The sequence below is a fragment of the Lemur catta genome, chromosome 3 (assembly GCF_020740605.2).
Source record: "Lemur catta isolate mLemCat1 chromosome 3, mLemCat1.pri, whole genome shotgun sequence".
Lineage (NCBI taxonomy): Eukaryota > Metazoa > Chordata > Mammalia > Primates > Lemuridae > Lemur > Lemur catta.
This window is the reverse complement of record NC_059130.1, coordinates 26,790,104-26,812,239: the sequence shown is the minus strand read 5'-3', so window position 1 is coordinate 26,812,239 and position 22,136 is coordinate 26,790,104. Positions and strand designations below refer to the sequence as shown.

General features: G+C 43.1%; 1 protein-coding gene across 1 annotated transcript; it reads right to left on the bottom strand.

The window, feature by feature from the left end:
- Nucleotides 1-3,070: 3,070 nt before the first annotated feature.
- On the bottom strand, nt 3,071-3,361 carry LOC123634606 (late cornified envelope protein 2A-like). Its single transcript, XM_045546337.1, has one exon. It carries the CDS (start codon nt 3,359-3,361, stop codon nt 3,071-3,073), a length of 291 nt encoding a protein of 96 aa, XP_045402293.1.
- Nucleotides 3,362-22,136: the final 18,775 nt, after the last annotated feature.

The window sequence follows — 22,136 nt, the reverse complement described above, 5'->3', positions numbered from 1 at the left end:
ATCAGTGATAAACCTGTCTGCCACATCTGTTAGCTTCCGTTATCAGCCTCTGTTATCAGCCTGCTGCTAAGAAGAGGAGCAGATGCAGTGTTCACAGTACCCAGGTAATCTGGCTACAGTCATAAATCTTCTTCACCCCCTTTACAACTTCTAAGTACAAACCCCAAGTACCTGATTCTCCCTGCCAACACTATCTTCCTCCCTTTCACTCTGTCCGCCTTTTTTCCATTTAGGAAAAGTAAAATAAACTTGTCTTTCTTTCTGTCCTAAACTTTGCCTGGAGAAATCTTTCTCAAAACCCGCGTACACTAGCTCTCCACCCTGACACTTCTGCCTGACTGCTTTCAGCTGGGACCCTGGTCTTCTCCCGCCTCAGATTGGACCCACACTGTCAGCTCTTCTGAAGGGCAGAAGGGGGAGCAGGAGTGACTCCATGACAGGCTGAATCTCCTGACACAGGCCTAAGTTTTGGTTTCCCCAAGATAGGTGGGCCTAAGTCACGAGTTCCTGGGACGGGTCCTCCTCTTCCCGCCCAATGACTCTGCAAAACAGCTGGAAAAGTATTGGGACATGGAGCACCTTGGAGCCAACCAATCAGGAAACAACTCGATCAAGCCACCTTTGAAGGAGCAAATGAACTAAGGGGGGAGGGAGAATGGTGTGCATAGCGTATGTAACCTACTGAAAAGCATAAAAGCTTAGTTTTTACCCTAGGGCGGGGTCCTAATTTGTAAAGAGACCACTGCGTTGGTGCTCTGGGACTTGGACCCTGGCTCGAGCCAGCCAATAAAACTCCTTTGCCTTTTGCAGGCTTGGACTCTGCCATTCTGTTCCTGGGGCCGAACGGGGAACCAGTTCTAACACTTCCAGGTCTCCCGCTTGCCAACTTCAGCCCTAGGGATTTCTCAGCCTTCATAATCACGTGAGCCAGTTTCTAATTTCTTATAATAAATCCATACCTCTGTATCTATATCTATATCTGTATCTATATCTCGATCTATATCTCCAGTTCTTTCTCTTTCTTTGGAGACTCCTGATAAATGCAGGGGGGAGCAGTTAAAATGGAACACAGGTACAGATGTCGATCCGTAGCCATCGCTCTCATCTAGAAGGGACAGTATACCTTATTTAAAAGCACACTCTCATCAGGGCCTTGCTCTAAACTGAACCTGCAATCTTCCCACAGACACCTCCTAGCCTGGTTGATGGGCTACAATTTCTTAATTCCCCAGTGGTGCTCTCACCCCCCTTCACACTTCCTCCTCCAGGAACAGACATACCCAACCATCCAGACAAACTGCTTCTCTGCCTTAAAATCCTATGAGTGATGAGCTGAGAAGACCAGGATCTAAGGAGGGCCAGCTCCAGCCTGAGCTACTGTGCAGCTTTGACAGCTACATGAGAGTGGTATTTTTTTTTAATTTTTATTTATTTATTTTTATTCTTATTTCAGCATATTGTGGGGATACAAAAGTTTAGGTTACGTATATTGCCTTGCCCTCCCCCCGTCCCCCCAGTCAGAGCTTCAAATGTGTCCATCCCCTAGACAGTGCGCATCGCATTATGTATGTATACACCCATCCCCTCCTCCACCCACATCTGCCCGACACCCAATCAATGTTATTCCTAAATGTGCTTTTAGGTGATGATCAGTGAAATGAACTTGATGGTGAGTACATGCGGTGCTTATTTTTCCATTCTTGGGATACTTAACTTAGTAGAATGGGTTCCAACTCTTTCCAGGAAAATACAAGACATGGTTTCTGATAGTTCTGCTCACCCTCCAGGCCTGGGCATTGGCAGTGAGCCAGGTGCAGCAATGAAAGTGGGAATTGGCCCAGACCTCAGTTCCACACTCTATGTCTCCCTTAGCGGTGGGCTGAGTCAGAGGGACTGGGCAGGTCCAGACTCCTGCAGCCACATGGATATTGTTTAAATGCTTATTTAACAATTGTTTAAAGGAGAGGCTGGAGCATGAATGAAAGCAAGAACTGGGCAGGTTCCTCCTCCCTGGAGGGTAGTTGAGTGGCAATTGTAGAATAGGACTAAAACAATATTTTAGTTTGTTTGATGGTAACTTGTTTTTGCTCTTAGCTAACAGCCAAATTGCGCTTCTGTACACAAAGCTTGCTTGCTTATTGCTTGGTTACAATAAAGAGGCCAGCTGTGCAGGGCGAATGTCCTTGAGGAAGAAATCTCCTGGGAAGAAATCTCTTGGGAAAGAATCTCTTATCAGAAGTAACTAGCAACAGACTCCAGCAAAGAAAAAGTATAAAAGCTTTGTTTTTACCCCAGGGCGGGGTCCTGGTTCGTACAGAAACCACTGCGTTGGTGCTCTGGGACTTGGACCTAGCTCGAGCTAGTAAAAAAAACTCCTTTGCCTTTGCAGCCTCAGTGACTCTGTCTTTCTGTTCCCGGGGCCGAGGGAAACCAGCTCTAACACAATGAATTGTCATTTAAGCTTGCCCCAAGGGTTCCAATTCTCATGCCAAACATTTTAAATCATATGAAAGGAATTCTGTTTAAATACACCTTTTTATTGGAATGCCAAAGAATTTTCAAACTTTGTCATCATGGCATGCAGAGAAAATGAAAATAATTTACATGCAGCATGGTAGGTTAAACTGACCGGGCTGTGCGTGGCCAAAAGTTCTCAGTGGCTTCTGGTCACCACGTGGCCCTGGGAGGATCCATGTCTCCCAGTCCTACTGTGAGATTGCTCTTATATAACTGCCCCTGCAAGCTGCTCTGGCTTGTTCTTTCTCAGGCTCCACTCTTACCAAAGCATCCTAAAAAGTATGTTAGCAGGGCACTGGGCTCTCAGGGATTTGAAAGGAATAAAAGAATTGACAAAGGCTGGGAAACTTCATGAGCAAACCACAGAGCTTTATTGTTGTGTGAGGTCAGGCAGGAAGAGAAGATCGGGGTCCAGGATGGACACTTGGGTCATCAGAACAGACAGGACCCTTCCCAGGAGGAAGTGTTCCTGTGAAGAGGGGAAGCATCACCTGGGGCAGGTCCTGGCCTGGAGTTTTCCCACAAGGCTTTTTCTGTGATGTTCAAGGTCAGGTCAGCAGCAGCCCCCAGAGCCATGGCAGCTGCCAGAGCCACCTGAAGGCTCACGCTCACAGCAGTTGGGGCTCTGGTGCCTGTGTCGGTGGAAGAGACAGGGCCTGTGGTGGCTCAGGCAGCAGCTGCCACCCCCAGAGCTGGAGCCACTGCAGCCCCCAGAGCTGGAGCCACAGCAGGAAGAGACTGGAGGCGGACATGGAGCTGGACACTGGGGCGGGCACTTTGGAGGGCACTTGGGTGTGCACTTGGGAGGGGGCTGGCACTGCTGCTGGTTTTGCTGGCAGGACATCTTTGTAGGACTTTTTCAACCTAAAAGTTGAGATAATCAAACACTTTATCTGTATAAAACCAGGGATGGCAATTTGATGTTAAAATTAAATCATATGGTAATGGTGAATACTGTTTAGACACACAAATATCACTAAGTGAAATAAAACAACTTAAATCTTTCCTGCTGAATAAAAACATGTGGTTGAAAAATCAGATAAAATAAGAAGCTTGTTATTCTTTCAGTAGACAGCCAGTATTTTCTGATCTTCATGAGCTTGGATAAAGTGTTCACACCTCAATAAAGTGCTTATTCCCTAAATATCAGAATAATTTCCTGGCTAAATTGTGAGACCCACACTCTCCCAACCCAAGGCAAGATTTCCAGAGACTCAAGGCAGACTGAGTATTGTCCCTGCTCAGTATGGCAGAAGTCAAGCACATGGCTCTCTTTCCCCAGCCTCCCTCTTCCTCCCATGCCTCTGTCCCACTCAAACACCTTTAGTATCCCAGGTTCCCACTCACCCTGGTCACGCACAGGAGCACAGGCAGGGCCTTGAGGAGTCAGAGCAGGTGAGGTGCTGGAGCCGGGTATGCCCTTTATAGGGCCCAGGCTTGGCTCTGGGAGGGGCAGGAGGTGGCTCTTGCACAACCAGGCACGTGCTGGGTCATTCCTGACATTCCCCTGCTTCCTGTCCCTGCAATCCAAGGAGGCCTTGGGAACTCCCAGGAACCCCTCTGCACCTGGAGTCTGGAGGGGCTTTAGCCAGTCACAACCTTTCCTGGTTGGGTCCCCAAGAGCTACCTGGGGAATCTTAAAGAGGCAGTGCCTTTGAGAAAACCAGAGATCCATACCACAGCTTCCCTGCAGAAGTGTTTTATTCCCATCACCAAGGATGGTCTTCCAAGCCCTGTTTCCACAGCCAGGCTGCTTTCTCTGGGGCATGGAATCAGAAACCATTTCCTTCCTAGGATACCATCCTCCCTACCTCCACCCCTCCTGCTCAGTCCCTCATTCCTTACCCCATGTTCCTGCGGGACCCACAAGTCCCTGCTAATAGGATTATTAGGTGAATCAATGTGATTTCCTGAGATTTGGTGGTGTTGATCATTTTGACTAAACTTATTCACTTAAAAATCAACACGCCTACCATGTTACAAGGCAGTTTTCCTTACAAGGCAATAGAACTGGAATCAAGAGAGCATGGTGCAAATTATAGCTCTTTGTTTATGAGCCCAGTGACATCAAAGACTTATTTAGACCATGTAAATCCTCAGTTATACAGCAGACCTATCAGTGGCTTCCTTTCTGAGTGTTAGGACCATTAAGTGGGACATGGAACATGAGAAGACACAAGGAAGACCTTTAAACAATTTCAGTTTTTAAAAGAATGTATAATGGGTTCAGGCACTTTGCCTAGGCAGTGTGTGAGACAGAGAGATGGACAATATTGTTCCTGTCCTTGGAAATTTCATTTAAAAATATAAGTAGGCTGGTGAAAACTCTCTTAGGAATGTACATTATGCCTTCAGGATTCTAAGTACAATTATTTCTAGTCGAGAGGGTGATGGGAATCAAACAGTTTATTTAATTTTGTTGATGAGTGATAGGAGAGTAAGGAATTTGATACAATTCCATTAATCAATTTATTTTATTCCTTGGTCAAACATTTACTAAGGACCTACTGCATAGCATGAAGTTAGAATACAACTTTTGAAAAAGATAGGCCCTTCCTTCACATACCTTTGTCTACAGGGTAAGAGTATGTGATCTTTAAATTTCTGTCTCACTAAGAGATGCCCTATCTTCAATTTGTTTCTCTTCTAGTCTCAGATATAGTCCCTAATGTTGAGAATTTTCAGGTCAAGAGTGAAAAATTTTGATATCTGAACTCTTTGATATTAATCAAAAAGTACCAGGTATTGAGTACATCTGTCCGAACACTTAAGTTTATAGAGGCAAATACCATGTGTGTTGTGATCTGTAGGAACTGGCAATTCAGTGGACATTCTGAAGACCACTGTGAAATCCATGTGCATAAAAATGAGCCTGGGGCTGGGAATCTTCTGAGTCACTGTTTCCCAAGGAGAGTATTGGGACACTGGCTCATCTGACAATGCCCCAGGTGATGTCATGCTAGGTTCCTCATTCTCCTTGACAAAGATGATAGTAACCATGAAGGAAGAGAATGAGATAGGCTGAGGCTTTATGAGCCTCTGTGTGTGTGTGTGTGTGTCTGTGTGTGTGTGTGTGTGTGTTTACAGCATGGGCATGAACATGTGTTTTCAAGGCCAGGGACCAGCACAGAGTCTAGGGTCTCTGGCTGCTGCCACATCTCAGAGGCTCTGCTGCTGATCTCAGATGGTCAGTGTTGGGATTAACCACAAGGCCAACAATCCATCCTGGCCCAAAGCTTTCTTTCCTACTCTCCTCCCTTCATGGGCTGAATCTTTTGGGACTCAGGAGGGTTACCAGGTAGAATTTCCTACTTGATGTGGAGTTAAAAGTACTCTCTGGTGATTTTGGCCCAAGTGATAAGCAGTCTATCTTTTTGTTTTCACAGTGTGTTCTGGTTACTATTGATCCCTTCTCACTTGGAAGGATTTCCAATAACCCAATTCACAGGATTAATCATCTTCACCTTCCCACTCACCTGGATTTCTCACAAACATAGATTTCCATGCCCAGGGGATCCTGGCCCCTTCCCATTACAGTGCCACCCCAGGCTTCTTCTGAAATCCAAGGTTGTGTGGAGGTGGGTCCTGGGGAAATGGAGATCCTCAGAGCTCCGAGGGCCATACTTGCCACTTATCAGAGGCCTGATGGGAGACCCAGGGCTCCATTCCCTGAATGGCTCCTCATGCCCATCATCCCAGCCAAAGCTTCTTCAGCAGCTCTGGTCCCCACATTCTCTGGAATTCTGCCGTGGCAACTTGTGCCTGGTGACGCAACCTCCAGCAAATCCTTGTCCACCTCTCCAACGTGCCATATCCCATAGCCACAATGCACAATACTGTCCTCTCTCCTCTCTCATCAGCCTACATGGGCAGCCCCAGACTCAGCCTCACTGTAATCCTGTGAGGGCAACTCATGGACATCACCAATCAGGTGATGGTCTTTTTGGATTTTTTTCTCCATTCATCTGGCATTTGACTCCATTCCAAGAAAGATATCAATATTATCTAGGGCCTTGGTGACATCACAGCACTTCTTCTGATTGGCCTCAGAGAGGGATAATATTGGAAACAAAAGAGAAAAAAATAATTTCTAACACTAACATATATGGAAGTAGGAACAAGGCAACATTTTTAAAATGTTCTCCCAGGTGATTCTACAGTGCAACCAGAGTTGAAAACTTCCAGACTAGACAGACAGGAAGCTTTTATTACCAGCAAAACCGATCTGGGAAGGCTTCCTAGAGGAGGCAAATTGAAGATGGGTTTTGAAGGATATATAAAAGTTCTACCTAAAAGTATGTTCTTATAGAAAACTGGTATCCTGTGTATATAAGTATTTCATTTCTAAGAGTTGAAAAATATCAGTGTTTACCTCAATCCCAGAAGGGAAAAGTTAACATACTAAACATTCTTGATTTCAAGGTGTTATTTGGCTCAAATATTTTTGGACCACTTATTTTGTCTAACACATTGACCAATGATAAAAGATGGTATACCAGATGAAGTAAAAAATAAATATTAAAGAAAACACAGAAATGAGGTTACTTGAAAATCCTTATGTGTTTTGTTCCAGCTGCTGCACCACATTAACTAGTTAGCGATAACCAGGAAAGACGGACAAGAGGAGGTGGGTTTCAGCAGGGACTCGGAGCAGAGACTTGTGTCAGGTGAGCTCAGGCAACAACCAGCCGGCCAGTGTGATTTCTGCAGAGGATTCTAATGGGCTTATGGTGCTTTGGGGAAGGCAAACAGTGAATAGACTATAAATGCCCTTGAATGTTAAATATATAATTTTGAATTTCTGCTATGAGCAGTGGAGAGCCATTAGAGTTTCTGAGAAGGCAAAAGGTAAAGTTTTGAAAATTACTAGCCTGGAAATTAGGAGAACTGTGTTCAAGTCCCAGCGATGCCATTACTTTCATTCATGACAGTAGGTAAGTCATTTTACTGCTCTGCGGCTGTTTCTTCATATTAACTTTCTCTCCATTTTAAGATTCTATGGTTATAATGAAAATTGCTATTTAAAAGGCCCATAGATTCATTCATCAATGCAATCATTCAATAAATCGCTCAATAAATCATTCAATAAATGTCAAGTGCCCACTCTGTTCTCAGTACTGAGATCAACAGAAAACAGACAAAATTCCTGCTTCCACAGCACTCACAGTCTAGTATACACGATTATCTCAGCTTTCTGAGAAGGGATTTGATAAAATTCAACACTAAGTTCTAGTTGTAAAAAAATATACATATAAGATTTGGGGGGAAAAATTATTTCTATTACATGATGAAGAATGTCTATCACTAAAGAGCATGACATCACCATTTCAATTTATCAAGGGGCTGCATTATCTAGAATATTCAGCAAAAAATATGAAACTGAAATAGTGGTAAAATTACTAGAAAGAAGGGAACAAAAAATTATTTGAACCTAGCATTATAAATCCAGAATATACACAAGAATAAACAAAAAAATCTTTAGAGTTAGAAAAAAAAAAATCTCCTGAGCTGACCAGTTACTATAATATAACAGCAAAATCTAGTTTTGGAAATATTTTTCATAAAAACCAAAAAAATATATACTCAGAAATTGTCTTAGTAAAAAATCATCTTAATAAAAATAACCTTAATAAAAACTGTAGAGCTTATATCAGTGAAACTAGAAAACTTTGCTGTTAGATAAAAAAATTAAAGCTGAATTGAAAGACAAGTCTTTCCCCGGAAGGGCAGAATGGATGTTCTAAAGAAGTCCATTCTTCCCCAAATTATACTTTTGTATAACTCCAAGCAAAATTTTACTGAGCATTCTAGTATATGAAAAGATCCTTTGATTTAATGTAGAAATCTAATTATGTGAATTGAATCTAGTGTTAATATTTTTAAAAAAGAATAGTGCAAGGGTAAGAATAGCGATGCCCTACTAGATACTTTTGGAAAGGATAAAGCCACGAAGCCAAATGCCAAATGTGTGTTCCGCTCAAACCACTCTTCTCAGAGGCTGGTACTTGGAAGTTCTGCTTCACCCCCTTCCTGCCCCTGAGAGACAATCAAGACCATGGTCCTTGCCCACTTCTGGGTGGTGGCTGGAGCAGAGGTGAGGAGGTAGGCAGAAGTAACCCTGAGTGTCCCCCAGGCACCAGTGGATAAGTCAGGCTTTGTGCCTATCTCCAGGGAGCTCCCCACAGCTCTCCAAACCTCCCCAGCTGTGGGCTGCGAATTCCCTGCCTGATCAACCCTCCCTCCTGGACTTGCCTCGGAGCGTACATCAGAAGCCACACAGCTGGCACTGAGGGTATGACATTTCTAAATGTTTATGTGAAGCGCTACCTGTATGACTCTTCCAGATACAAATGAAGTGCACCCAGAAGAGTCTCTGTCACTATTTCCAGATACCCAGCCACACAGCCATCCTTTCCCAGGAAGTCATAATGCACCAGGAGCTACTGGGTGTGTGCCACTATATATGCTCCCCTCCATTCTTAACTTACGTTTTTAAATTTTGCCCACAAACAAAATAATGTCCAGATATCAAAACCTATGCTTCTCCATCTCCCTTTACATACAGGCAGCCAGTGAGATTTAAGAAGTTGTTGGGGCTTTAGGAGAGCTAAAGAAAGAAGGCTGTACAAGAGCTCAAGAAAAAAGGCTTTAGGAAGGCAAGGGCCTTTTCTCCACTCTTTCTCCTTTTTCTTGATTAAAACACAGCCTTAGCAGTCAGAACTTCATCAGGCAGCCTGAGATCTCCAAGTGCCTTCCAGGAAACGGCCAGCACTAATGGTGAGATAATTAGACAGATGTGGCATCATCTCTGAAAATTCCATGGAGCCACCACACCGGCCGCTGACTATGTATGTACCTCTGACTCCATAGCATATGAGTGGAATTAGCCTGCTTTCTTTTTGAAATTGCTCTGTTTTGAGTCTCTGTTACAGCAGCAGAACATAACTTCTAACACACATGCACTTATACGAAACACAAAGTAAGATACAACCTAAAACAAATAATTAGATTGGAAAATATCCTGTGTCTGGAAAGCTGGACAGAGAAGGGAGGGTCCACTGTGAAGCGAGCACGAGGAGCCACAGAGATCAGACCTGCTGGGGAAGCGAAGGGCAGGTGACTTGCTCTTACTTGAGGCAGAAGTTCCTGCAGGCAGACTCAGGTGTCCTCCCTGCTGGCCAGTCTTCCCCCACCCAGGCTAACTTCAGTCCCCTGCTTGACATTCCCATTTTATCCTGGTTTTTGAGGGGAGAGAGAATTAGGGTTGTTTTGTTTGCTGACATGTAAACACTAGGGACAAGGGAAAACTTCTTAACCAACTCAAGAAACTCTAAAGCTCCTTCAGTGCTTGTCTTCTTTGTCCTCAAATATGAGGGTGGAGAAGTGCTAGGATGGTGGGGGATCTCTGTTGTTAACACTGGAAGGGGAGGGAAGTCAGGGTACAGCAGAGGAACTAAGAACAAATGCTCTTTCCATGCAGGCTGAGAGGTGTCTACGTGAAGATGAAAGATTCAGCATGGAGAGATTCTGATGAAGATGGCATCTCTGATTAAGAGTTCAATTCCCTCCTCACCCTTCCTGCTGCTAAGAAGGAAAGCCAGCTGTCAAATGGGTCCATTCTTCTATAGAGTGCTGTTGAGCCTTTTATTCTTTTTATTTTTCAAGTTATACATTAGTGTTTTTCTAGTAATTATCTCCATCACTCATCCTTCACCTGCCCAGCGTATGGGCCGGGTGGTGAGACAGGGTTCTGGGAAACAGCTCAAACACTGAGACCATGAACCAAGGCAGCAAGTCAAAAGGTGATCTTAACCAGACACACCCTCCCTGGAAGAGAGTTCAGTGACCGTGCACGGTGTTTTGGGGGAGGAAGGGTCTCAACATTCATTTCAAGTATTTTATCCAACTATTGATTCTAACAGCAGGGAAGTTCTGTTAAATGGAGATTTATCCTTCTCCGTAGGGAAGAGCAAGTCTACAAACCTTCCCAACCTTTCTCAACTTCCAGAGCACACGAAAAATGAGAACATTGTGCAGCTTAATGGGAGAGAGACAAAGCTCCTGTGGCTGGAGGTGACCCTCTCTGGGCTCTATCCACCCTGTGTGGAGGGAATCAGTTCCTTGGAGCAGCCTTCACTTGTCACTAATTCAGGGCCTGTCCCTGCACCATCAAGAGCATGCCTCTGCGGCCCTGACCTTGGGAGGACATTAGAAATCACACTACAAAAAAGAATAACCAAGACATTTTGTGAGTAGGAAATCAGAGCTTTATTATAACATGAAGGAAAGGAGGAAAAGAAGACTTGCATCCAGGCTGAGCATTTGGGGTGCTCAGTCAAACACAAAGTTCTTCCCAGGACTCTCTATGACTATGGTCCTTGTCACCCCATGAATTGGAGGAGAGGAAGTGGGAAGAGGCGTACATGAGGCTGCAGCAAGCTCTTGATCATTTGGTTCCCCCAATAGCTCCACCACGGCCCAGGTCAGCAGCAGCCCCCAGACCCATGGCAGCTGCCAGAGCCACCCGAAGGCTCACACTCACAGCAGTAGGGGCTCTGGTGCCTGCGCCGGTGGAAGAGGCGGGGCCTGTGGTGGCTCAGGCAGCAGCCGCCACCCCCAGAGCTGGAGCCACAGCAGCCCCCAGAGACTGGAGGGGGACATGGAGCTGGGCACTGGGGTGGGCATTTGGGGGGACACTTAGGTGGACACTTGGGAGGGGGCTGGCACTGCTGCTGGCTCTGCTGACAGGACATCTTCGCTGGAGTTCAGTCAGCCTAAAAGATAATAATGAAACTCTTTAAATATTTAAAACCAAGGTCCTAATTATACCTCTTTTAGAATCAATTTGTATGTAGAAGACAAGTGATATTTAGATCATACAGTCACATCAGTGACCTGAAAAAAACAAACAAACTTGAATCTTTCCCCCAGATAAAAGTACATAGATTAAAAAAGTCACCAGAATGAGCTTCTTAGTCTTCCTTTCAGGGGGAAGCTGGGATTGCTACATCCTCACAAGCCTGCACAAAGGGTTCACAGCCTCTGAAGTGCCCATTCTCTTAATACAAGCCTAAGCTCCCTGCCAGATGCACTCAGGAGTGCTCTGGGAAAATGTTTAACAATGAGCACTCCAGATTAGAAAAAAAAAAAAAAAAAGGACTAGTCTGAAGCATTTGCCAGTTTCCGTGGTGTGAATATTGGCTGTTTTCAGCTAAGCTACCAATGTGATGACCCTGAATGCAGAGTTGGGAAAGATGCTGCAGTTTGCTACCCCAGCTAATGTGAGGCAGCTCCAGCAAACCCCGGGGATTCAGGAGACTCCAGGCAGGCTGAGTCTTATGCCTGCTCAGTATGGCAAAAATCAAGCACATGGCTCTCTTTCCCCAGCCTGCCCCCTCCCATGCTTCTGCCCTGCTCAGACCTCTCTGGTCTCCCAGGTTCCCACTCACCCTGGTCACACACAGGAGCACAGGCAGAGCCCTGGGGAGTCAGAACAGGTGGGGTGCTGGAGTCGGGTATGCCCTTTATAGAGCCCAGGCTTGGCTCTGGGAGGAGCAGGAGGTGGCTCTTGCACAACCAGGCATGTGCTGGGTCATTCCTGACATTCCCCTGCTTCCTGCTCCTGCAATCCAAGGAGGCCTTGGGAAGGTCCCAGGAACCCCCTCTGGGGCTGGGATCTAGGAGGGCTTTAGCCAGTCACAGCCTCCCCTAGGATGGGACCCTAAGGAGTTGACTTAGGGCTCCCAAGGAACCAGCACCTGGACAAAACTCTGTCCCCTCATCTCCTTTTATGCACGTCCTCTAAGGAAACATCAGTTCTGGTCCTCAGCTTCCCCTGGTCCCTGTGGAAATGCTCCATCGTGGCTCCCTCCACCCCGAGCAGTTTCCCTCCCAAGTCCTGTGGTGGATGCAGCCATCTCAGGTGGCTGCTGCAGCCTTTGCGCCTGCTGGGCATCCCTCCCTCGCCACACATCGGCGCTTCATTGTGACCTCTGAGCTTCACTATGAAAATTAGACTCAGTGGTCTATTCTGCGATCCACTGCAAGGAGGATGATGGAGAATAAGCAATTCCTCTAAAATCTAAACACTTTCTTTAGTCAGAAGAATTGCACTGAATCTTCTACTGGAATCAGAAAACCTTCAATTTGCCAAGTGGGTGATCTTTGGAAATTGCTGGAACACTAGGAGTATCAGAGCACACCATTCTGTGCCTTATATATATATGCTTAATAAATACGTGTTTAAAAGAAAAACTAATGCCATACATTGGGTACTTGCCCAGGTATGATGGGGAATTCATTGTCCATATAGAGCTGCTACTTTCAGAGAGCTTAACTCAACCGGATACTTAGAGGATTTGAAAGATTTCTCAGGAAGTATAAATTATTCCTTGGAGTGTCTGTGGAAAGTGGGCTCCTTTCCTCTCAGGAAGCAGATGAGCAATCAGGAGTTCATTTATTCAGGGTTGTGATGCACTAGAACCCTGCTTCAGACATATTGCACTAGATGTATTTATCCATTATTTATTCATTTATGTTAAATAGATATATTGAGAGTAACCTTGAAAATATGCTAAGTGAGTGAAGGTGGTCACTGAAGACCATAGATTGTATGGTTCTATTTCTATGAAATGCTTAGAAAATGTGTAGAAACAGAAAGGAGGTGAGTGGCTTGCAAGTGCTGGAGAGGGTTGGGAGAAATTGGGGAGTGACTGTTACTGAGTACAGGGTTTCTTTTGGGGGGATGATAAAAATGTTCTAAAATTGTGGTGGTGATTGCCCCAGTCTGTGAATATATGGAAAACTATTGAATTTATGCTTTAAATAGATTAATTGTATGATATGTGAATTATGTCTCAAAGATGTCAAAATAAAATTAAAGTTGAAAAAATATTTATATTAACATCTCTGATTAAAACAGTAAAGCAGACCCTGCTGTCACATTGCCTAGTGCCTGATTGGCAGGAGGAAGGGAGGATAGAAAGAGCATAGTCTTCTATCAACTGCTTCTAAATGAGAGAGTCTCTTGTTTATCCAAACCTATTTTCAGACCTGGCCCCTGCTCTCTGAGAGCTTTTAGTTCAAGGATAAAGTAAATCAATAATGTGATCAAAGCACTCAAAAGGCATTCTTTGAAAGCCTGCAACATTCTCAGAGCATGTTCATCCAAACATGGGGATATACAGGTGAATAATAAGTGGCCCATAATGTCAAAGACTGCATAATTTAGTGGCCTTTCTTAAGATGACTACAGAAAAACATGGGCACCAAAGAGGATGACGTTTGGGGCCTGAACCTCCTGAGTCATTATTTCCCCATGAGATTGGAGCATGTTGGTTCATTCCACTGTCTTCATGGTGATATCATCCTCAGCTTCCTCATTCTCTTTAACAAAGATGTTTGTAGCAATGGGGTGAGTGGGGAAGTGAGGGAAGCAAGGCTGTGTGTGTGCATAAACGTGTGCACATGCAAGCATGGGTGTGTTGCATTTACCTGAAAGTGTAGGTGAACATGAGCATGCACATATGTGAGAGTCTAGATTGAGAGGGCGAATAAGAGATGGAAGAACTAATGGGATTCCATCGTCTGGAAAACCAGAGTCAGGGGATAAATAGCTCTTTAACATGTCCCCTTATCCCCCTTTATATCTCAGAAAATGCCAGGAATTGGTTCACAAGTTAATGAAGAAACACCCGCTTATAGATATTCTTGCTTCTGTCACTATAGTCCTCACACCATCATGTGTGATTCCCCTGAGCCAAGGAAATCCTTTGTCTCATTGTCCGTGTTCCCTCAGGGACTAGCCAAATGCTTAATTGCCCAGTGAATGTTGGCTGGATGAATGAATGTGTGACTGCAAGACCACCCAAATGATTAAGTAAGTGTCATGAGAAGAATGACCCAGGGGTGATTTCAGACACTTCATTTGAAGTTCCCCTTATCTGAAAGTCACACTCCTGTAGGCTGGTCTGTCCATCCATCTCCTTGATTTGTCTTTCTGTGAACTTAAACTCAATATATTCTAGAAAATTATCCCCCACCAAACACTGGAACTTTGTTTTAGCCACAGTTTAGGAAAAAGCCTTACCAAGTTTCCTGATTTCTCTCTGACAGCTCTTCATCTAATAGATTTTCTAATCCAGATTTTTCCTGCACTATAGCCCTTTTGACCTTCTTGTCAGTATTGGAACAGTCTGGTGCTGGCCCAGTCTCCACTCTCAAAAGAGTAAGTGTGGCGATAAAGGTTTATTAAACTATAATTTTCAAAAAGTTAAAAGCTTGATTCTCATACAAATATATAATGGACATATATCAAAGATTTATTTCACTCTCTATAAGAGTGAAAATAGCTTCTGGGAGCTTATGGGAGGTTAGCAAGAAATTTCCAAAGAATAGGAGTGTCAACTCAAATAAATGACAGAGGCTAAAATCTAAATCATTATTAAGCCAAGATTTTGAGGGCGCATCCAGGAAAAACATGAACTGTGCACAAGTTGTGGCTATTTCTCCTAAGGGAATGTTAGAAGCTCCAGCATTTTAAAGGCATACAGAATGAAGGAAAAAGGCAGAAAAAGGCGGAGGGAGGGGAAGAATTAGATGGGGGGTGGGTGGGTGATGCAGTGGTGACATGCTTATGAGGCCCAAGAAATCTACATTTTACATAAAATAAGGGAGCAAAGGAAGCATCAGTTATGTAGATGTCCCTGAGTGGATGGAAGAATATCTGATGCTGTTTTGTCTCCATTTCTATTACGTGTAAGATAAACTTGTAGTTCATTATTAGTATGAAATCTAACAGGCTTTAGTTTTAGGAGCTAGACATACATAGCTAATAATTTGCATGTCCTTTCTTATGGGAGATTAGCCAGAAATTTCCTTAATGAATAATCTGTGGGGCCTGTTTTTCACAGGAGCCTGAGGGTTTTACCTTCTCTTTTGCCTAAGGAGTTGAGGGAGTGGCCCTGAGACTTTGATTTACTTTTTACAGGAGAGACCAAAGTATATACAGTCAGAGGAAAAAAAAAAAAAAAGAATGCTGAAATGAGACTGCAAATTTAGATACAAAACTGGTTAAAGTCTTAAAAGGTAATGAAATATTTGGGTTATATTTTCTATAGGATACAAATTATTTGCAACTTATAAATCTTCTACAAGTTAAATCTAGCTTTATAGAGTCTGGTCCTTAATAAATAGTAAATATAATAACATTGTTGGCATGTCATAGTTGAATTGGCAGCAATTTTTTTTTCTTTCCTTGTGTTGCATGAAATAATGGTGCACCTTACAATTGGTGGCCTCGAAGAATCCATGAAATACTGTAGTTAGGAATTGGGTATGTAGATAGAAAAGGTAAATGAACTGATGATAGACTGAAATTGGCAATTGTTTTAGCATATTGTAACAGAGTAGTCACCCCTCTCCCATAGATATGGAAGGGAAATATTGAGAGTAGGGAATATGTAACAAAGGGAATGGCCTGGAAAACTTCCCCCACTCTTTTGGGAACTGAGGCCTGGCCTGAATCCCTGAGGCAGATTAAGTCTTTTGTTAAAACTCTCAGGTAGTGCAATCCCCCCAGGTGGGTGACTGGCAGAGTTCATAGGCTTTGTTTTTGGCAGAGATGGAATGATTAGGATAGTTAACCACAGTAATTGCCTGAAGCCAAGAACTCTCCCTTTAAAAGCTCTGCATTTCTGCCTATGTTCAGGAAATTTGGGATTTTGAGATGAGAAGGTCTCCCATGTTTCCTCCTTTGCTGGCAAAGTGAACTCTCTTTCCTTCCTCCCCAAACCGCTTGTCCTCCTTGTTCTTCTGATTTGGCCTTCATGGACAAGTGGCCCAGCTTTTGGTAACAATATGTTGTGTTGTTAGAAATGTCACTCCTAACACTTTTAACTTGGGGTAATATATTTCTTCACAGATACTAATGTGTTTTATAAACTACTTGTCAGCACATGGTAAATAGGTTTAAAGAGAAAAATTATTCCTGACCTGGGTTTATTTCATCTGACTTATTTTTCAATTCACTTTCAAGCTCAGATACCTTGCCCCAACCCCCAGCAATGCCAATACCCTTGAAGTGCCCTCCACAGTGCCAATCCAGCACCCAGCCCAGGTCCTCTCCAGATCTTCCTGCGTGACTGCAGCACTGGGCCACCACAGGCCCCCCAGAGCTCCAGCAACTGTGCAGTGGTCAGCAGTCTGCTCTGCGCTGTACTCACTACTCCTCCAAGGAACCAAAGTACAAAGACCAAGGCCTCCCAGCCACATGCACCTTCTCCCTCTCTGCAGTCCTCCTGGCAGCACAGCCTTATTGGAACTCAGGGGTTACCAGGCAGAAATTTCTGTTTCCCTGATATTTTCCAAAGGTCTTCTAGAAATTTGCCTTTACCCCAAGTGATAATAAAACCATCACTTCATATTCCCAATGTATCCTGGTCACTGTCAGCCCCTCTTCTATCTCTTGGACCGTATTTCTAAGGACCTCCACATGGCCTCTCAGTCCCTGCAATGGTTAATTTTATGTGTCAATTTGGCTAGGCTGTGCTACCCAGTTGTTTGGTCAAACACCAGTCTAGATGTTGCTGTGTAGGCATATTTTAAAATGTGATTAACATTAAATCAGTAGACTTTTTGAGCAAAGCAATTTATCTTCCCTAATGTGATGGGCCTCATCCAATCAGTTGAAGCCCTTAAGAATAAAGACTGAGGTTTCCCAAAGTTAAATTCTCCTCAAGACTGCAATACAGAAAGATTATCTGATTTTCAGACTGCTTCCTTGCAAGAATTTAGACTCAAGACTGCAACATCAACTCTCACCTGAATTTCCAGCCTTTAGGGCTGCCCCACAGATTTTGGACTTGCCAGCCACCACAACTGCATGAGCTGATTCCTTAAAATAAATCTTTCTCTCTGTTTCTGTGTGTGTGTGCGTGTGTGCGTATGTGTTCTGTTTTTCTGGAAAACCCTGATTAATACATTTTCCCTCTCTTCCCTTTCTTCTCCTGAGGCACACACTGAGTGGAGTTGTGCTTGTGGGTCAAGCACTCATATATATGTGTGTATGTGTGTGTGTATACACACATATGTACACATATATGTATACAAATGATAAAAATAACGTAAAATTATATAATAACTATGTTTATGGACTACTTATTTTGTTCTAGGTATTGTCCTAAGTGCTATACACATATTATCTCATTCAATCTTCATAAAAATCCTGCGATATAGGTACTATTTATATCCCTGATGTACTAGCGAGAAAACTGAAGCTCCTAAAGTAAAGCAAATTGGGAATAAAGCTCAATTTAACCAAATACAAACATGCACACACACATGCACACATTCTCAATTACTTCAGTATAATATCAACATGTTTCTCAATCTGAAATGAGAACAAATTTACACACAGATTAGATGCACTGGCATATATATAATCAATCTGCAGTGGTATTATAAGGGAAATGAAAGGCCACTAAACTCTCTTTGGATGTGACCATCACAACTAGTCCCACAGTGTCAGATCATCTGTCTGGCCTGGATTGGCAATTCTTTGTTTGGTAGGGCAGATTTTCTAGATCATTTATAAACTATGTTTTCTAAATCCCTCTCTCATACCAAGTCTCTGACAACCTCATTGTCTGCTTAGCCTCTCCTTTATGCAACATCTGTGCACTTAATTCTCAATCAAGACAAAGATAGAACCAATCCTTCCTTGTGACTCAGGCAGCACTATTTATAGGCTATCATGGGATAAAACTATCTTAATTAGGTATGATCACTACACACACACACACACACACACACACACACACCAATGGCCTCACTGCCTATGCCCATTTATAGCCAATATTTATATCTTGTTTATTCACTGGGATTAGAAGATGTTTTAGATGAGTAGGTCAGCACTAATAAAACATTATAATGCAACCATTGCAGATCCGTGCCTTGGAATACCCTTGACCAAGCAACTGCTCCCAAAGATTCTGTGCTGAGCAAATTAGATAAAGATTAAGCAATTCTTATGGGAGCAAATGAAAGAGGGATAGGCTAGAGTGACTAAAAAGAGCAAAGCATCTCCAAAGGGAAAAAATACAAGGATTTTCTTGGATTGTCTCCCATTAATAAGGTAAAGAATCAGAATTCATTAATTCACTCTCACACACAGCAAGTATTTATTGACTATGTGGCCAAGTCTGATGGTACAACATGATATAAAAGAAATATAATTTTTGCCCACATTAACTATATTCTTTCTAATGGAGAGACAGAAGTTTGACAAATAAAAGAAAATATATAATTACTAATTACAGTTGGTCTCTTACAGTGGTTGAATTTTTCAACTTTATCATGGTGTAGAAGCAATACACATTCAGTAGAAACTGTACTTTGAATTTTGAATTTTAAATTTTTATTTTTTGAATAGTGATATGCCAAATGATACTCTTTCAAGAGGCTAGGCACCAGCAGCAAGCCACAGGTCCCAGCCAGCTGCAATCATGAGAGTAAACAACTGACACTCCACAGTGTACTGTGTTGCCAGATGATTTTGCCCAACTGCAGGCTAATGTTAAGTGTTCTGATCATGTTTAAGGTAGGTTAGGCTAAGATACGCTGTTCAGTAGTTTAAGTGTATTAAATGCATTTGGGGCTCAATATTTTCAATTTATCATGGGTTTATCTGTACATAACCCCCTCATAAGTAAAGGAGCATCTATAAAGGCATTCAGGTGGGTGGGACCATTCCATTGAAGGTCTGCAAATGTTGCTAGGAATTCCCACAGGGAGATCTAACCATATTCCTCAGGTCCCCCTTAATGACAATTTTAGAGGTCCCAGAGATGAGCACTAAGATTGCTTAATAGCTCACTCAGAGGGGTCTACAAGCTAGAGGAGCTGGGTCTGTGAGACATGCCCACCCCAAAGTTGTAGAGTGGGAAGGACAAGGAAGAGGCATATAGGCATCCTCTCCTGATCACTACACACCTGGAAGTGGGCTTCTATTTTAATGTGTGGATGCCAATTGCTTCATTCAATTAGCCCTACCTGTGCATAAAAATAAACTAAGAATTAGAGAAGGTGGCTATGTATTTCCTTCATCTGAACTCAAAAAAGTCAGGGCATTCCTTTGCACAAATCCTCTTTTAAATAACAACTAACTCAGCCAGAAAGACTGAATGCAAATTTATAGATTAGTCTCATATTTTATTATAAGATCACTTATGAATCAGTGTCCAAATTCATGTCCTTTTTATGTACAAGGATACTTTCTGTCATAGTCAGTTAAAAATGATTATTTAAAGGGACATCTTGAACATATTGCTGTAATAAGATTCTCCCTGATACATTATCATATTTCTAATTTATTTGTTTGAACAATGTGTCCATATTTTAGGTTATTTTATTTTATTAGAACAAAGCATTCATGTGTTTTTTTATTTGTTTTTATTTCAAAATATTATGGGGGTACAAATGTTTTTATTACGTGATTTGCTTTTGTGCAGTTTGAGTCAAAGTTAAAAGTGTTCCCATCATCAAGATAGTGTGCATTGTACCCGTTAGGTGTAAATTTACACTTCCCCTCTTCCCTGCCACCCACCTGCTTGGTTTCTGTTGAGTTTTGCTACCATATGTGCACATGAGTGTTGATCAATTAATTCCAATTTAGTTGTGAGTATATGTGGTGCTTGTTTTTCCATTATTGCAATACCTGACTTAGAAGAATGGTCTCTAGTTCCATCCAGGTTGTTACTATTAGTAATGGTATTAGTTCACCATTTTTTATGGCTGAGTAATACTCCATAGTTTACATATACCACATTTTATTAATCCACTCATGTATTGATGGGCACTTGGGTTGATTCCACATCTTTGCAATTGTGAATTGTGCTGCAATAATCATTCAAGTACACATGTCTTTTTGATAAAAAGACTTTTTTTTTATTTGGGTAAATACCCAATAGTGGGATTGCTGGATCAAATGGTAGGTCCTATATTTTAAACAGCTAATTCCTTTATGTTTGGTAGGTTGAATTTTTCTTTTATTAATCCAAAGTTAAGAACCTAGCAATTTGTTCAGAGAGAGGTAGGACGTGGTAAGTAGAGTAGAAACATAAATTAAAAAAAAAAAAAACAGGACCAAGGAGATCTTAAAAATATTTATTGTGGCAAAGTGGCTCATTTAGCACAATAACATACAAACACCAGGAAAGCAAGTTTTGAGCCCAGCCCCAAAGTCACTGGGCCAATGGCTGCTTCTGAGGCACAGCCCCAGGGTAGCAATGCTTTTGGCCTTTCGGTTACTCAACTGATGCTCAGAGTCCAGGTGGGCAGCATCTCCAAAGCTAAAGCTGGAGCTCTGATGCCATGGCCAGCTGAACCCACAGCAACCCCGAAGCTAGGGCCACAGCAGGAAGAGACTAGAGCAGGGCACCTTGGGGGGGGCCTTGGGAGGACACTTTGGTGGGCACTTGGTAGTGGGCTCTTTAAGAGGAGGCTGGCATGGCTGCTGGGTTTGCTGGCAGGCCATCCTGGCGGGAGTTCAGTCAATCTAAAACCCAATAAAGATGTTTATAGGCTTGTGAAATCTTAGATCATTGTTTCCTCCTTTAGAATCTACCCTGAGGCTGCTGATATCTTGACCACACAATCATGACCACACACACACATACATATTCACCTAAGGCCTCCAACTTGTTCATTTTACATCTCTAAGATATGGCACAGTTGTCACATAGAAGATGTTCAAATATTTAGAGTCCCCCGCTAAAATGGAAACTCCATAAGAACAGGAATGATCTTCCCTTTATTGCATATTTCTATATTCCAATGTCTAGAACAGCACTGGGTAATAGTAGAAGCTCAATATACGAATAACATAGGAATGAATAAATGAATGAGAAAAGGAAGACAAAGAAAGGCAGGCAAGAAAGGAAGGAGAGAGGGAGAAAATTATATCCAAGGTAGAGGAAAGGATGTCCTGTGGCATCTCATGGCAATGCTGAGTATCACCATTTTCTCCATGTGCATCTGGCATCCTCTCTAAGCATCTAGAAAGGTGTCTACAAGATATGAATGCCTGGGATAAGCCCTCCCCAGCCAGATGTCTCAGTTGCCAGAGTCCAGACATGGACAGGAATTTAGACTGGCTAATCACTCCAATTCCCAGGGACTCAAATTCCCAGGCTGGATCCTACCAGACCCAAGGCAAAATCTCTACTTCTATTCCCCTCCTCCCTTTCCTTTCCCCCTCACCTATTCAGCTGCAATCTATCCAGGTTCTGAAAGACCCACTCACCCTGGTCAGACCCAGATGTGGACTGGGCAGTCCCTGAGGTGTCCAGGCAGATGAAGAGCAGGGGCCTGATGTGCATTTTATAGGCACCTGTCTGACTAGGCTCCAGGTGAGTCATGGCTCTGGGCAGAGCAGGAAGTAACTCCTCAAACACTGGGGCACCTGCAGGGTATTACAGGCATTTCCCCTGCTACCTCATCAACCCATACTTTCCAGGGAGATACAGTTATTTTTCTGAAGCTGCAGACCTAAACCTCACCAAATTATATTCTTTCCTAAGCTGGGACTCCATGAAGCAGCATGAGAATTTCTGGACCCTGAG

Bases quoted from the DNA above. Each gene is read 5' to 3' on its own strand.
- LOC123634606 (XM_045546337.1), bottom strand. From the start codon at position 3,361: ATGTCCTGCCAGCAAAACCAGCAGCAGTGCCAGCCCCCTCCCAAGTGC.